The following is a 16,340-nucleotide window of genomic DNA, read 5'->3' on the forward strand; positions in this document are numbered from 1 at the left end:
TGTCTAAAAAATCTACTATCAAATTGCTAAAGGGAATTGTTAGTTACATCTTTAAACTTATAAAGAAATGAATACATGAGTGCCTCATAATAGGCACTACCCTCACTTCCTACCAGCAGGATCAGGATTGAAAATTCCTACTTAGGGAAAACCACAATTCCCAACTAGGCCAGCCTAATCATCATATAACCAAGTTGGGACCCTTTCCTCATTCTTCTACTACCAGAAAATTGTAACCATGCATTTAAAATGTCTAAACTTCATTTTTAAAAAGGATATAAGCCCCCACAGAGGCAGACAGAAACAATAGGAAATACTTGTCAACTAAAAAAAAAATGTTATTACAAATACACGTAATATAATATGCTTAATAAAATACATGTAATGCAAATGTACTTAATAAAGTTACAGCTTAAAGCAAAATGTGGGGAGCCTGTTTCATTTTTATTAAAGCTGGATTTATTGCTTTGGTTTATTGGCTCATGTCTTCAGAATTTAATTTAGTCTCTAGACAATTTGCCCAAAAAGAAACCAGGTGGTCAGTTGTGGATTACATTATACCAATCTAATGGTTGTGATATAGGTATTAACTAGCCTTGGCCTACACATACTCCAAACAACAACAACAACCAACATGCACAAAGAAACCCAACTTACTTCTCATTTCATCAGGATGAATTTTCGACAAATACAACTCAAACTTCTTTTTCAACTTTGCATTGAAGTTCTCTCGGATGGCTGTGCAAGTGGAAGGACATCAGTCTGACTCCCCAGCACCCATGTTAATGTGGCATGTGCCTGCAATCCCAATGCTGAGGTGGTAAAGACAGGAGGATTCTTTCTCTGTAATTTGCTAGCCAGCTGGTCTAGCCAACTGGTGAAATCTAGGTTCTGTGAAGACTATGTCTTAAAAAATGAGATGGGAAATGACTGAGAAAGATTCTTGATGTAAACCATGCATGTATCTACACACCTGAATGCATATGTGTGCACGCACACACACACCACGCCCCATATATACATATAGCATGTACACAAAAGTAAATAAATTTAACTTTATTAAAATTAAGTTCTTGGGCTGGAGAGATTGCTTAGTGGTTAAGGTATTTGCCTGCAAAGCCAAAGGACCCTGGTTTGATTCCCCAGGACCCACATAAGCCAGATGCACAAAGCTGCACACGCATTTGGAGCACATTTGCAGCATCTGGAGGCCCTGGAACTTTCTCTTTCTCTCTCTCTCCTTGCAAATAAATAAAAATATTTTTAAAAAGAAGCAAGAAAGCCGGGCATAGTGGTGCATGCCTTTAATCCCAGCACTTGGGAGGCTGAGATAGGAGGATCGCTGTGAGTTTGAGGCCATCCTGAGACTATATGGTGAATTCCAGGTCAGCCTGAGCTAGAGTGAGACCTTACTTCAACCCCTCTCCCCCTCAGAAAAGAAGAAGCAAGAAAATGAAAACACAGGCTTCTGGGTAATGGCTACCTAGGACAGAGGAGCCAAGAGAACCATTCAGAGAACATTTCAGTGTGTGTTATGGTAGTAAGGATCCTGCCTCTCATGTTGAGTGATGGCTTTATGGGCGATTATTACATGTATGTCTAGCTAACTAAACAACATACAGACCAGAAGAGGACAATGTGTGGACCAACAGTGACAGTGTATCAATGACTAAGAATTTTTACCAGTTTTGGCAATTGAGGTATTTTTTAAGTGAAGGAAAGAAGTGATGAGAAAGGAAAATAAATTATGAATGTGGGATGCTATACTAGATCCCATACTAGACACCATATATATCAATTGTATTTCAAAATACATAGTAAAGAGAGCCTTAGAAATCATGTATCAGGGCTAGAGAGATGGCTCAGTGGTTAAGGCACTTGTCTGCAAAGCCTAAGGACCCAGGTTCAATTCCCCAGCACCCACGTATAACCAGATGCACAAAGTAGCACATGCATCTGGAATTTGCAGTGGCTGGAGGGCCTGGCACACCTATTCTCTCCATCTGTCTACCTTCTTTCTATCTCTCTCTGCTTACAAATAAGTAAAAAAAAATACAATAATAAATCATTTATTAAAGAGGGGTCAAAGTATCTGATATGATCAAAAACCACTGCTCTGGTTGAATGATGACTTTTTAAAAACTGCAATCCTGAATGCCTGTCCATGTTGGATCACTCAAGGCAGAGACTATGACATCTGAATTATAACTTTATCTTTTTTTATTGAGATTTTAATATATGAATATATAGTAATGTGATCATAATTCCCTTCCATTGTCCAAAAGTCCCCCTTTCTCCGACTCTTCCTACTGAGCCCCCTCCCCTTTCCAAGTAGTCCTTATTCTACTTTGATGTCTCATTCTTTTTGTCCCCCTCCATCATCTGTGCCACAGTGTTGATGGGCTCAGTATTGTGCAGGTCTTGTGGAGGTAACAACGTCCACACTGTGAGGTCACGGGCGCACGCATCCCTTCCTCTCCAGAAGATGGTGTCCCAAAGTACTTCTCTCCACACTCTGGTTCTTAGGTTCTTTCTGCTACTTCCTTCCTAATGTTCACATAGCCTTGGAGAGCATGACAGAAATGTCTTCTTTAATGCTAGCTTTCAACAACCTCTTGTTTTCAACACCTTGATGACTTCTGAGTCTTCGCAGTGCCCACAGATACCTTCCTAAAGAAGCTTCTCTGGCCAGCGGTGAGAACAGCAAGGCTCCCTGAGCCTTGGAGAGTGTGACAGAGTGCTCTGCTGAACCCTCAAGTGTCACTTCTCATGACCTTGTCGAGTCGTGGATCTCCCCCAGTAATGTGATTCATTTTAGTTTTTTAAATTTTATCTATTTATTTGAGAGAGAAAGAGGAAGAGAAAGGGAGAGCGAGAATGGGCACATCAAACTGTAAGCCAACTCCAGACACATGTGCTCCCTTGTGAATCTGGCTTATGTGGGTCCTTGGGAATTGAACCAGGGTCCTTTGGCTTTGCAGGCAAATACCTTAACCACTAAGCTGTCTCTCCAGCCCTGTATTGTGATTTTTCTATGTATTTTTGGGCAAGCTTCTTAACTGCTGGAGCCATTTCTCCAGCCCTCTATGTATTTTAAGTACAACTTCTGGATAGTTAATTTCTTGAAGGTTCTGGACCTTCCACAGTGCCAGATGCTTTGAGTGGATGAAGCACTCATTCATTTGTTGAGTGAACAAAAAATTATCTAGCTTAGTGCTTTTGTTTCTTGGACAAACAGATTTAATGAAGTCACAAACCTATGATGAACATTGTCCTTCTTCACTCTGACTCGATCAGGAGCTCATAGGAAGGTCATAGCTAAATTATCAGAAGAAAATACTCCTGAATGGAAAATGCTTAACTCAAGACATAGTTGGTTTAAGCCTAAGATAATTGCAGCAGACAGATTTGGGTTCACTGAGATGAACTTCTAGACCAGGCACAGTTATGGAGGAAGAGATATTTATTGAAGCTTACAGATCCAGGGGAAGTTCCATAATGGCAGAAGAAGCTGGCCTGCCTTCACAGGACCAAACAGAGAGAGAGAGAAGTACAAGCCTAAAGGTCAAAAGCCATAGCACACTTCAGGAACTCCAGCTAGGCGCACTTTGCATATCTTGAGACTGAAATCTGAAAACCCACCACCACACCTTAAGATCACCTAGTGACATTGCCTCCAGCTAGGTAGCCAGCAGATGCAAACTACAAACAATAAAGAACTGAATATATTGGGGGCCATCTATTCAAACCACCACAATAATCTAGTAAGATTCTAGAAAACCTCAATAGCTCCAATGACATTACAAAGTAGTAAAGTGTATTAAGTATCCACTGTGGGCAAGATGCTTTGCATGAGCTTGAACTCTTATAATAAATTTAAATAGAAAAATTTTGTCCCTGTTTTATCAATAAGAGAACTGTGATTCACTGGAGGCAGGATAGGGAGTTACATTGGTAGCTTTGAGCTCTTTAAATATGTTGTGTCACCTAGAATACTTTCATGTCTTGATCAATTTGTGTGTGTGTGTGTGTGTGTGTGTGTGTGTGTGTGTGTGTGTGTGTATTTCCTCTTAACTTTGATTTTTTAGGTTATTAAGGAACAGAGAGAAAGGCCTACAGAGTTCTACTTGCTGAGACCAGAGAAGGACAGAATCATTTCCCAAGAAACCTTACATGGCACACAGCTCCAGAGGCGAATGTACATCAGTAAACACTTCATGAGAAGGAAGTCACCAAATCAACAAAGACTTTCTATATCACTCTCAACTTCTAAACACACATGCCAGAAACATTCCTTCCACAATGAGTGGCTATCTCCATTCCAAGACTGTTCTATACACAGAGGCAGCAGTCACTGGGGTGAACATTCAACACTCCCAAGGTTGAAACTCTAGCACTGAAAGAGAAGGCACTGGAAGTCTTATTTTGCACAAAAGTCCCATGATCTCCTGAAAGAAATGGTAAAGTGCATTTAGAGGATTAATGAGGTTCCTGACGTAAAACTCTAAACATAGAAGGGAGATAAAGTGCCTGAAAATCTTTGTGCCTAGGAAGAAATGGTGGTCACAGAAACCAGAGCAGCAGGGGTTGAAATGGAAAGAAGTGATGGCCAAGAAAAGGGTATAGAAGGTGACACATCAGAGGCAAAATATCAGAACCCGACTTATTTTCTGTGGGGAGTGAGGGAACTGGAAGCTAGAAGGGGGAGCTTGATTTATAGATCAGTCTCTTATTCTATGATCACTGGTCTTGGAAATCTATTTCATGACACATGAGAGTTTCACAGAAAGCCTCAGAAACTAGTTCAGCCTGAGGTTACTGCTCAATTCCTATGGCTGTTGTCATCTACTTCTTAATTATTTGTTAAGTCTGTGTGGCATGAGGCTACTTGTATACACAGCATTAATCTTAGCAAGACAAACTAAAGTCCAATGCACTAAGGCAGATGAATGCCTTGTCACTGCTCAAGGTTTATAAAGGAATCAGACAAGGCCTTTAACATGTTAGGCAGTGGTCAAATGGAAGTTTGCATTATCCATGACAGCTGCATGGCTGGTCATCAAAGGCAGTAAGCATGGCTCTCTGAGACCATGGATACACAGTTTGGAAGTTTTGCAAGCCAGAAGTGGATGCTCCTTTAAATATATCTTATCTTTATCTTTTGACCATAAACTTCACAGACATTTCCAATACAATTCTTTTTTTTTTTTGAAAATTATATTTATTTATTTGAGAGAGAAAGAGAGTGGGCATGCTGGGGCCTACAGCCACCGCAAAGGAAGTCCAGACACATCTGGCTTATGTGGGTCCTGGGGAGTTGAACCTGGGTCCTTTGGTTTTGTAGGTAAATGTCTTAACCACTAAGCAATCTCTCCAGCCCAAGCCATCTCTCCAGCCCCCCTTATTTTGAGGTAGGGTCTCTCTGTAGCCCAGGCTGACCTGGAATTCACTATGTAGTCTCAGGGTGGCCTTGAACTCATGGCTATCCTCCTACCTCTGTCTCCCAAGTGCTGGGATTAAAGGCTTGTACCACCATGACTGGCTCAATTCGTTGTTTTAACGGCAGAAATGAAAACAGGCATCTGGGGGTACAGCTAAAACTGAATTTGACTAGGAATGACTAGTCTGGGAGGAAAGAGTGATGTTTTTATATTTTCTGCATTTTGGTAATGATAGCAGTGAAGTATATATCCAACTGAAGTAACTTGGGAACAGCCCCATCAATGCATCTCACAGCACACTCCAATGCTAAGGGATGAGATCTTCTGTTGAATTATGTCTTCTCTGCTAATTCCTTTTTATAACTAATGTTTTGGGCAATGACATCATAAGCCCAGAGATCGAAAACAGCTGATTAAAATTAAGGTATATTCTAGAAGGAAATATATTCCTATTTAAAATAATGTTAGGGATGGAGTTACTCAAGGAAAAAATCATTGCATGATGAGGTTAAAGTTCTCACTAAGTATCAATGTCTTCAAGGGATGGTTTGGTATAGAATCTTTGTAAAGTACCTTAGAAGACAGAATAAATGCTCCAAAAGGTCAGATAGCTACAGTGCAAATTTAGTACTGATTCATTCTTTGCTTCCTTAGGTCAGGTATGAGGTGTGAAGCAAAGGAGGCTGGGGCAAGTAGGTCAGGCCTATCACCATTAATGAATGCGCGTGGGTAAAAAGTCAATCTAGACTGGAGGAAGTCAGTTCAGTGAGTCTGCCAAACTTGCCAAACTGAAAAAAAAAAAAAAAAAAAAAATGTGGCCTGGAATGAATAGGAGACAAAAATAACAAGTAGAAAATGATTTTGCAAAATGTGTTCTTTTATCAAAGATGTTTCACCCCAGCTATAGTTAAAATACCCATAAACAAGCAATGTTTTCCAACAATAAGTCGTTAGTTTTACAAAACAAATAAGAAGGAATCACTTGTAATTAATTTTAAGCATATGCAACCATACTCAGTTTGTGGCATTTTTTTAACATTTTAAAAATTTTATTTACTTGAGAGAGGGAGAGAGAGAAGAAAGAGAGAGAGAAGGGCACAGATAGAGAGAATGGGCATGCAGGGCCTCCAGCCACTGCAAATGAACTACAGACGCATGCGCCACCTTGTGCATCTGGCTTACATGGGTTCTGGGGAACCAAACCTGGGTCTTTAGGCTTCACAGGTAAGCGCCTTAATAGCTAAGTCATCTCTCTAGCCCACAATTAATTTCAAAATACACTTCCAAATTCAATAACACAAGATTAGACATGTATTTTATTAGTCAGAAACATAAATACATTAAGAACCAAGCATATTCTTTTCCCCCTATACACTGACACATGGAATTCTTCTACATGGGAAATGGGCTTCCCCCCTTTCAGCAAAATCCACTCCGAGTCCTAACCCATTTCCTGAAAGCCTAATTCCTTTCAATAAGGTACTAAATCATTTTATTGGAAACACCAAATGCTTTTTTTTATTGCCAGGAAATGTATTGCAGACTTACTTTTTGATATATGCTCTAACTTTTCAAGATTCTATTGCAAAGAAAATGGTCCTTTATGATATTTTATAATATTCCCCCTAGTTTATTGCTTTCCAGAATTTCTAATATTAAAAGGTCTCCTCTCACTACTCCAACCTCTGAAATCTAATCTATCCTCCAAATGCCTATCAGAGGCAAATTAAAAGTTGGTCTTTCGCAGGCAGCAGCAGTGGCCATGGCAGCTTCTCAGTGCCCTCATTTAATCCTGAAGACGACCTTGCCATCCATCTGTCCAAGTCGAAGGCTCTGTTTTTCTCAAGCCAAGTCTCTGCAGCAGCATCACAGGAACACGGAGGAAGACACAGAATGGCTGTCCTCCTGCTCAGGTGCAGTTGCTGTTCTTATAGATGAGTACCCACACACAGGAGAACCCCAAAGGATCCCTGTGGGATCAAAGAGATCTAAGGAAGGGCAGTCTGTTCATTTTTCATGTTTTTTTAAATGACTTTGAGAGAGGGTGAGAGAGAAAAAGAAAGAGAGAGAGAGAGAGAGAGAGGGAGAGAGACAGATAGAGAATGGGAGTGCCAGGGCCTCTAGCCACTGCAAACGAACTCCAGACGCGTGTGCCACCATGTACATCTGGCTTACGTGGGACCTGGAGAATAGAACCAGGGTTCTTAGGCTTTGCAGGCTGCTGAGCCATTTCCTCAGGCGCTGACAATAACAACTGTAAAAAGAACTGCTAAGCCATCTCTCCAGCCTTTCATGTGGTTTTTAAAGACATCACTTGAAAGTGATATGTTTTCATGACGCAAATACAATTGAGCAAACAGAGAGAAAAACTAAAGTCATGCAGGGAAATTTCCTGTTTCTGTGTTTTGTCATATTATCTTTATTTAATAGCAATTTACCCAAAGTAACAGCTTAATACGTAAGGATTTTAAAATAATGAGCATTTTCAATATAGTTTCCAAGGAGCAAAGGTCAGCTTGGCCGGCAGAAGCGGGAAGACCCTCCTCTCTCTGGTTAGTTAGCGGTGTTTGCTCACTATGCAGCATCTCTCACTGCACACACATTCTTGGGTTGAAAACTGGAAAGGGGTATGACTACAGATTGAATCAGAAGAAGCCTTGGCATATCATTATAGAATCTTTTCTCAACAGTTTTCTCTGGTGATATGCTGTGGTGGTCCAGAGCTACACCCCACCTTTCTGAAATGTGTGTAGTCAGTCCCTTCCTTGGTTTTCATGCAGAAGTTGTTTTTTTTTTTTTCTCTCCCAGTCATATTCTGTAGACTTCTGTGACCAAATTGTCAAAGGAGTAGAAAATAAGAAACATGAGCATTACTTTGCTTTGTTGTATAGGAATATCTTTTTTGTTGTTGTTTTCTTTCAATGTAGTGTCTCACTGTAGCCTAGAATGACCTGTAACTCACTCTGTAGCCCAGACTGGCTTTGAACTAATGGCATTCCTCCTACCTCAGTCTCCCAAGTGTTGGGATTAAAGGCACGAGCCAACATGCCCACCTTAAAACTTTTTATTTTTTCATGATAGGGTCTCTCTCTAGACCAGGCTAACCTGAAATTCATTATGTAGTTTTGGGGTGGCCTTGAACTCATGGCAATCCTCCTACCTCTGCCTCCTGAGTGCTGGGATTAAAGGTGTGTGCCACCATGCCTGGCTAGTACTTAACATCTTTCTATAGCTATAATAGGTATTTAGAACTCACATTATCCCCTAGTAATTACTTCCTAACACCTGCTCACTACTCCAACTCAAGTAAGAAAGTTTAAATTAACATACCTTTTGTTACCTCAGCTGGTAGAGTGGAGGACTATAGATTGAATTTAAAGTTCAAATTTGTTTCATCTAGCTGTCTTAATGAGAAAATAACATTTATTTTGGGTGTGTGTAGTATGAGATGTGGCATAGGTGTGTATATATGTCTGTGTGGCATATATATTCATATATATGTGCAGATATTTGCATTTGATGCACACATATACAGAAACTGGAGGATGACATCAGGTGGCCCTCTCCTTGTAATTTCTTTGAGAAGGACTCTCACTGAACCCACAGGTGGTGTTGTCAGTCAGATGTGCTGACCAGTGAACCCCAGTGATTCTCTTTCTCTGCTTCCCATGAGACTGGGGTTGTAGGTGAGCCCAGCTTTTATTACATGGGTGCTAGGGGTTCAGTTCATATGGTCTCAGGCCCTCATACATTCATGACAAGCATTCTTCTTGCAGAGCCATTTCTTCAGCCCCTAACGATAATAAATATAAAAAGAAACTCAGTAATATTCCATCAAAGATGGGTCCATACATGATAAATGGCTTATCATTCTCTATTTCCTTCTTAGCTTTTAGAGAACATGGCCCAGTCAGTTTCTATTTACCCATGTGGTTTTGGGCAAGTTATTCAATGGTTCTAAACAACCAATTCTTTATTTGCAGGGTGTTTATAAGAAACCTAATTGCCAAAAAATATGATTGGTCATGGCTCCAAAATATGTATATAGAAAAGGTTAACGTAATCCTCTCCAAGAGGCAAATAACATATTTGCATCAATGGCCTTAATTACAAAGTGAAGACAAGCCTTCACATGGTCTGTTTTCATGGGTGGTAGCAAGGCCAGTGGTGATCAGGAAGATTATAAATAACAACATGTGCCCTGGTGCCATCAGAAACACACTACATGTGACACAGGCTCATCATGACCACGATCATTACCATGAATACCACAAGATAAAAAGTTTTATATTATGCTATCTTATCTAGTTTGTTACTATTTGACGAAAATTGTATTTTATGCTATCACACAATCTTCGGGTTAGTCAAATTTATGAATACAATTTTTACTAGTGATCCAATAAAATTTAATAGTCAAATTGCTAGTTTTTCATTGTCCTATCATGAACACTATCAGGCTGAAAAGAATTCAAACAGAAATATCTCTCAGAGAACATTACAGAGGTGTCCTTGGAAAGAACATGAGTGCTGCTCTCACTACTTGTCCGAGACCTATCTCTATGGAGATGGTGGCAGACACTAAGACTCAAAACTCATCAAAGCAGTATAGAGAGAGCTCCACACTAAAGGAGAGTTCTACCATAGGCTCCTTGGCTCAGGGAACTTCAGGGGAAAGGGTGTGGAAAAAACTAAGAGCTGCAGGATGCACAGGTTTATTTGGGAGCATCATCCTCCTACATGAACTGACTGGCACATTCATGACCCCACAGTGGTTAGCAATACCCCACAAGACCAGTACAGTTCTGAGCCCATAGACATCTTGACATGGAAGACAGAAGGACACATGGAAGGAGCCAACATAACAGAAGAAGGCTTACCTTGAAATAGGGTACTCGGGGGATGAAAGTGAGGGAGGGCAGACTAAAGAAAAGCATAAAGGGATGGGAACATGCTCATATTACTGTACATTCATATATTAAGGCCAAAAAAAGCATGTATTCATAGAAAAAGAACACGAGTTATTTCTTCTACAGTCTATCATATCTGCCCAGAGATCTTCACCTTAAGAATCAAAAGAAGGGCTAGAGAGATTGCTCAGTGGCTAACTGACTGGCCTGCAAAGCCTAAGGACCCAGGTTTGATTCATCAGTACCCACATAAAGCCAGGTGCACAATATAGCTCATGAATTTGAAGTTTGTTGTAGTGGCTAGAGGCTCTGGCACACCCATTCTCCATCTGTCTCTTTCTCCCTCTCTCTCAAATAAATAAATAAATAAATAAATAAATAAATAAATAAATAAATAAAATATTTTAAGAAAAGAATCATCAGGGTGTGGTGGCACACACCTTTAATCCCACCACTTGGGAGGCAGAGGTAGGAGGATCACTGTGAGTTCAACGTCGCTATGAGACTACATAGTGAATCCCAGGTCAGCCTGCAAACAAAAAAAATCAGGAGAGGAAGCTGGCAATGTGGTCTTACTTTAACTGAAGAAGAAATTCAAATTTTAATCAGTACAATAATATCTGAAAACAAGCCTGACAAAGAGGCCTCTGAGATCCAGTACAGCCACACATCATAAGCTGTCTAACTTGGTCAAGTTGAGTTAGAAAAAAATAACAATACATAGTGAAGGAGCCAGGTATTCCTCTTGAGTTTTTCCCCTGGGCAAGGAAACAAGGCCACGAGTTTCACCATTTCTACCTGGTGATGAAAGAACACCAGGACAGCGAGTAAGAACAACTGTAAACGCCATTCCACACTCAGTAATATCTATCGCTAGGAAAAACGGGGGACAAGAGATACTTAGATTTAAAAGTGATCCTCCTCGACCGATGGCAGTTACTATCCTTACCACTTTTTATTCTTTTCTCTCCTCAACGTCTAGTAACTACCAAAACAATGACCATGGCCTTTGTACTAAGCCGTTCTTGGAAACTGTGCCCTCAGGACAGCATAAAGACACTCTGCTTTCATTCCAGAATGCCCAAGAGGTAACTCTCCTGTTCCAGTCATTTATCCCAGAAACAACTCCACACTAAACAGTAAGGAGTTAGCATCACAGATAATCTAGGGCCCTAAATTTTCCTCTGCGCTACAGAAAATTAGGTGGATGGCACAGTACAAAAACCACACAGTCCCTATTTTTAACTGTGGGTGGGTGGGGGTAACAAAAACAAAAACAAAAACAAAACCCCAAACAAAACAAGCAGGTCTCTTGGAGGAAGGCACGGCCTAGGACGCAGGAACTACATTTCCCAGAAGGCAAAGCGGCCACGACCACTGGAGACGGTGGAGCAGAAACGATGCATGCCGGGACATGTAGTTTCAGAGTCTGAACGGCCTGGAGGAGTTTCCACTCCCCAAGCGACGACTGCTTCTCGGCTATTCCGAGAGATTCGACAACACTACACCGGAATTGACGGAAATCCACCCAATAAATCGCCTCTAGCTCTGAGCAGATACTTCCGCTACAAAGTAGCCTCCCCACACTCTTCCGTTTCCTGTCGGCCTGTTGCCTTGGAAACAAACATGAACTGTAATCCTGGGCTACAATGGCGGGGCTGAGCGGCTCGCACATCCCCGACGGGGAGTACACGGCCGTCATCTACCGGCTCATCCGCGACTCCCGCCACGCAGACGCCGTGCAGCTGCTGGGCGGAGAGCTGCAGCGCAGCCAGAGGAGCCGCGCGGGCCTCTCGCTGCTGGCCTACTGCTACTACCGCCTGCAGGAGTTCGTGCTGGCCGCCGAGTGCTACGAGCAGCTCAGCCTCCTGCACCCCGAGCTCGAGCAGTACCGCCTGTACCAGGCGCAGGCCCTCTACAAGGCCTGCCTCTACCCAGAGGCCACCCGGGTCGCCTTCCTCCTGGACAACCCCACCTACCACAGCCGCGTCCTCCGCCTGCAGGCGGCCATCAAGTACAGCGAGGGCGACCTGCCAGGGGCCAGGAGCCTGGTGGAGCAGCTGCTGAGTGGGGAAGCTGGAGAGGAGAGCGGCGGTGAGAACGACCCCGACGGTCAGGTCAATTTGGGTTGCTTGCTCTACAAGGAGGGACACTATGAAGCTGCCTGTTCCAAGTTCTTTGGGGCCCTGCAGGCATCGGGCTACCAGCCTGATGTGTCCTACAACCTGGCTCTGGCCTATTACAGCAGCAGACAGTATGCCCCAGCATTGAAACATATCGCAGACATTATTGAACGGGGCATCCGCCAGCACCCAGAGCTGGGTGTGGGCATGACCACGGAGGGCATTGACGTCCGCAGCGTTGGCAACACCTTTGTCCTCCACCAGACTGCGCTGGTGGAAGCCTTCAACCTCAAGGCAGCCATAGAGTACCAGCTGAGAAACCACGAGGCAGCCCAGGAAGCCCTCACTGACATGCCGCCCAGGGCAGAGGAAGAGCTGGACCCTGTGACCCTGCACAACCAGGCCCTGATGAACATGGATGCCAGGCCTACTGAGGGCTTTGAAAAACTACAGTTTCTGCTCCAGCAAAACCCCTTTCCCCCAGAGACCTTTGGCAACCTGCTGCTGCTCTACTGTAAGTATGAGTATTTTGACTTGGCGGCAGATGTCCTGGCAGAAAATGCCCATTTGACTTACAAGTTCCTCACCCCCTATCTCTATGACTTCTTGGATGCCATGATCACGTGCCAGACAGCTCCCGAAGAGGCTTTCGTTAAGCTGGATGGGCTGGCGGGGATGTTGACTGAGCAGCTCCGAAGACTCACCAAGCAAGTCCAGGAAGCCAGGCACACCAGGGACGAAGAAGCCGTCATTAGGGCGGTGAATGAATATGATGATGCCCTTGAGAAGTACATTCCCGTGTTGATGGCCCAGGCCAAAATCTACTGGAACCTTGAAAATTATCCCATGGTGGAGAAGATCTTCCGCAAATCTGTGGAATTCTGTAATGACCATGACGTGTGGAAGCTGAATGTGGCTCACGTCCTTTTCATGCAGGAAAACAAATACAAGGAAGCCATCGGCTTCTATGAGCCCATTGTCAAGAAGAATTATGATAACATCCTGAGTGTCAGCGCCATTGTGTTAGCCAACCTCTGTGTTTCCTACATTATGACTAGTCAGAACGAAGAAGCCGAGGAGCTGATGAGGAAGATTGAAAAGGAGGAAGAGCAGCTCTCCTATGGAGACCCAGATAAGAAAATCTACCACCTGTGCATTGTGAACTTGGTGATAGGAACGCTTTACTGTGCCAAAGGAAATTATGACTTTGGCATTTCTCGAGTTATCAAAAGCTTGGAACCTTACCATAAAAAGCTAGGGACTGATACCTGGTATTATGCCAAAAGATGCTTCCTATCGTTACTAGAAAACATGTCAAAACATACGATCATGCTGCGTGACAGTGTTGTTCAAGAGTGCGTGCAGTTTCTGGAGCACTGTGAAGTCTTTGGCAGGAACATACCCGCGGTGATAGAACAGCCCCTGGAGGAGGAGAGACTGCACATGGGGAAGAACACGGTCACGTATGAGTCCAGGCAGTTAAGAGCACTGATTTATGAGATTATGGGATGGAATATGTAGATGTGGCTGAGAATGAGTTTTATCATGATGGCTCTGTTTTGTAAATTTGCTCTGTTTTACTAACCTATTTAGGCTTTGCTATTTATATTTGTTACACGTTGGACTTTGTACACTTGATCATTACAACAAAATTAGATAAGACATTCATTTCTTTTTAATACCCCCCAACATGAGATACTGTAGAACTCTGGCATCCGGAAGTATAAAAAGTTCAGAAGAGAGGATGTTTTGTCTATCCGAAATTTTAATGATTATGGTTTTTCTTTTTTTAAAATAATTTGTATCTTGAGCAGGCCTTGCACAGGAATTGCCTTCTCCAGGGACCAGGCACTGAGTCCAGAACTTAGTAGTAATGTATAGGACTTCTAGCCTTTTAATAATCATGTCAGCAATTGTATTTTCTGTTCTCATACTCCCTTAGTTTCATATATCATTAGGGTATTTTGGCAATGTTTTCCAATATAGAGATAAGCTTTGGCCAAACAAAATTCTCCGGGTTATTAACAGTTTTACTAGTATGCAAGATTCAGTGGGAAATCTTGTTTATTTAACTATGGTGCTGCTGTGTAGACAATAAACAGTGATGAAGAACAGTGGTAACTGAAGACTTAGTTCTTAATGGCTATATTTGTCTATGCAATTTAGGATATGCTGAGGTGTCCTTATTTTAGTCCTTGAATAAAGAAAATGTACTTTGTCCCCATCTCCCCACACACATATGCAAAACTTGTTTACTACAGCTATCACTAGTGAATGAAGAGGTCGATTTTGAAAATTTATCTTACTGGTTTACTATTTTCAGTCTACAACCTTGAATAGTTTTCTGGATTCCCTGCTCATTGTGATCAGGAATCCCATTTTCTGAACCCTGTAAGAGCTTTACTGTTTTCTTTCTTTTTCCCTCCTATCTCTCCATAAATGCAACCCCAACTTGATCTGGCTTTTAAAAAGTATTTTTTGAATTGTATTGCTGATTTTGAATGTCTTCCCTACAAAATTAGCCATTTCTTAAGAGTTCAACCAAATTTCTCCTACTGGAGGATAAAAAGCACCTAATGAGATGACAACCCCTTCCCCCCAACACCTTGCCCCTTTAAGAAGAAACTTCAGTCACACACACAAAGATAAGCTCAGCGCAGTTCCTTGAATTCCTAAGTGCTCAAGTTCTATTAAATTATAAAATTTGTCTCACTTTAAGTCTAATGGTTTTGAATTTAAGGCATATCTTAAATGATCTGAGCTGCTGACATTTACTAGTGATGGTTCAAACTCATATTTTGAGGAGAAACAATGTTAAGTGACCCCTTCAATGCATCCCAGAGCACATTCCATGTCTGAGAAATAAAATTTCTGTATTCAATGTGTTGCTGCAGTAGCTGTGTGTCTCAGTCTTTATGGCCCTGTAGGATTTGGGAACTTATGAATTAAAATCTTATTTTCAACAGCCACATTAAGTCTCTCTCTAATTTCCACTCAAGTGAACTTTTTTTTTTTTTTTAAGTAGAAAGTAACTAATGTTAACCACCCCAAAGCAAATGGTTTCCAGATTTGCTTTTGCACATAGTCTAGTCTTTATTTGGCCACAATTTATTTACCCAGGTGCTGCACGTCTGTGGTTTGCACTGTGTGAGGTTTAGCTTTTCAGAACATAGAAAGCCTTTCAGAATAGTTTGTAGCTCCTCAGTGCTGGGCAGGTGGGATTTCCTAGGTAGTAATGCATGGGGAAATCCTGATGGCTTTTACCACTGGGTGAGGAATAAAGGTCATCAAGCAGTTGTCCTTACACTTCTATCTAGAGATGTACACATTTGGATTCAGATGGCTCCTAGAGACAGCCAAATCCTGATTCAAGAGCCTGGAACCAAGGCCTGGAGATTGGGTAGGTGGCTCATAAGCCCCTTATTTCTTGTTACTTGATTGAAAGCCACTGTTCCTAAAGCTGACTCCAAACTGTGTTCCATGCTCCTAGAGCATGGATATTAGTACTAAAGATGCTTTTCTTAACAAAAGGAAGCTATTTTTCCTACATTCCTGAAGCTTTTACTCTTTTTAAGATTTCTTTATATCTGCATAGACTGTTTTACAGGGATCAAATGTAAAGCCAGCATTTCACAGTATTAGCCCTTCATCTTTACATGCACATACAGAATTTGAGCATATTACCAGAATTTCAAGGCCAAAGTCTTGGCTTCAGGAGTCCTCAAATAAAAAAGGCCTGGCCACTCATCTCTTGACACCAAAGGGACCAGGAGTGGCAGAGTGGATTTAATAAATAACATGACCATGTTGGGAAGAACACGTGTTCATGACCCCAGTCCATCTTCAAGGTAACAAGATGAGAATTTACA

General features: G+C 42.0%; 1 protein-coding gene across 1 annotated transcript; it reads left to right on the forward strand.

Moving 5' to 3' along the window:
• Window positions 1-11,830: 11,830 nt before the first annotated feature.
• LOC101610718 (tetratricopeptide repeat protein 30A2) lies at window positions 11,831-15,440 on the forward strand. Its single transcript, XM_004660301.2, has one exon. It carries the CDS (start codon window positions 11,998-12,000, stop codon window positions 13,990-13,992), a length of 1,995 nt encoding a protein of 664 aa, XP_004660358.2. The 5' UTR covers window positions 11,831-11,997; the 3' UTR covers window positions 13,993-15,440.
• The last annotated feature ends 900 nt before the right edge of the window (window positions 15,441-16,340 follow it).

Source organism: Jaculus jaculus, chromosome 4 (genome assembly GCF_020740685.1).
Source record: "Jaculus jaculus isolate mJacJac1 chromosome 4, mJacJac1.mat.Y.cur, whole genome shotgun sequence".
In the NCBI taxonomy this organism is placed as follows: Eukaryota; Metazoa; Chordata; class Mammalia; order Rodentia; family Dipodidae; genus Jaculus; species Jaculus jaculus.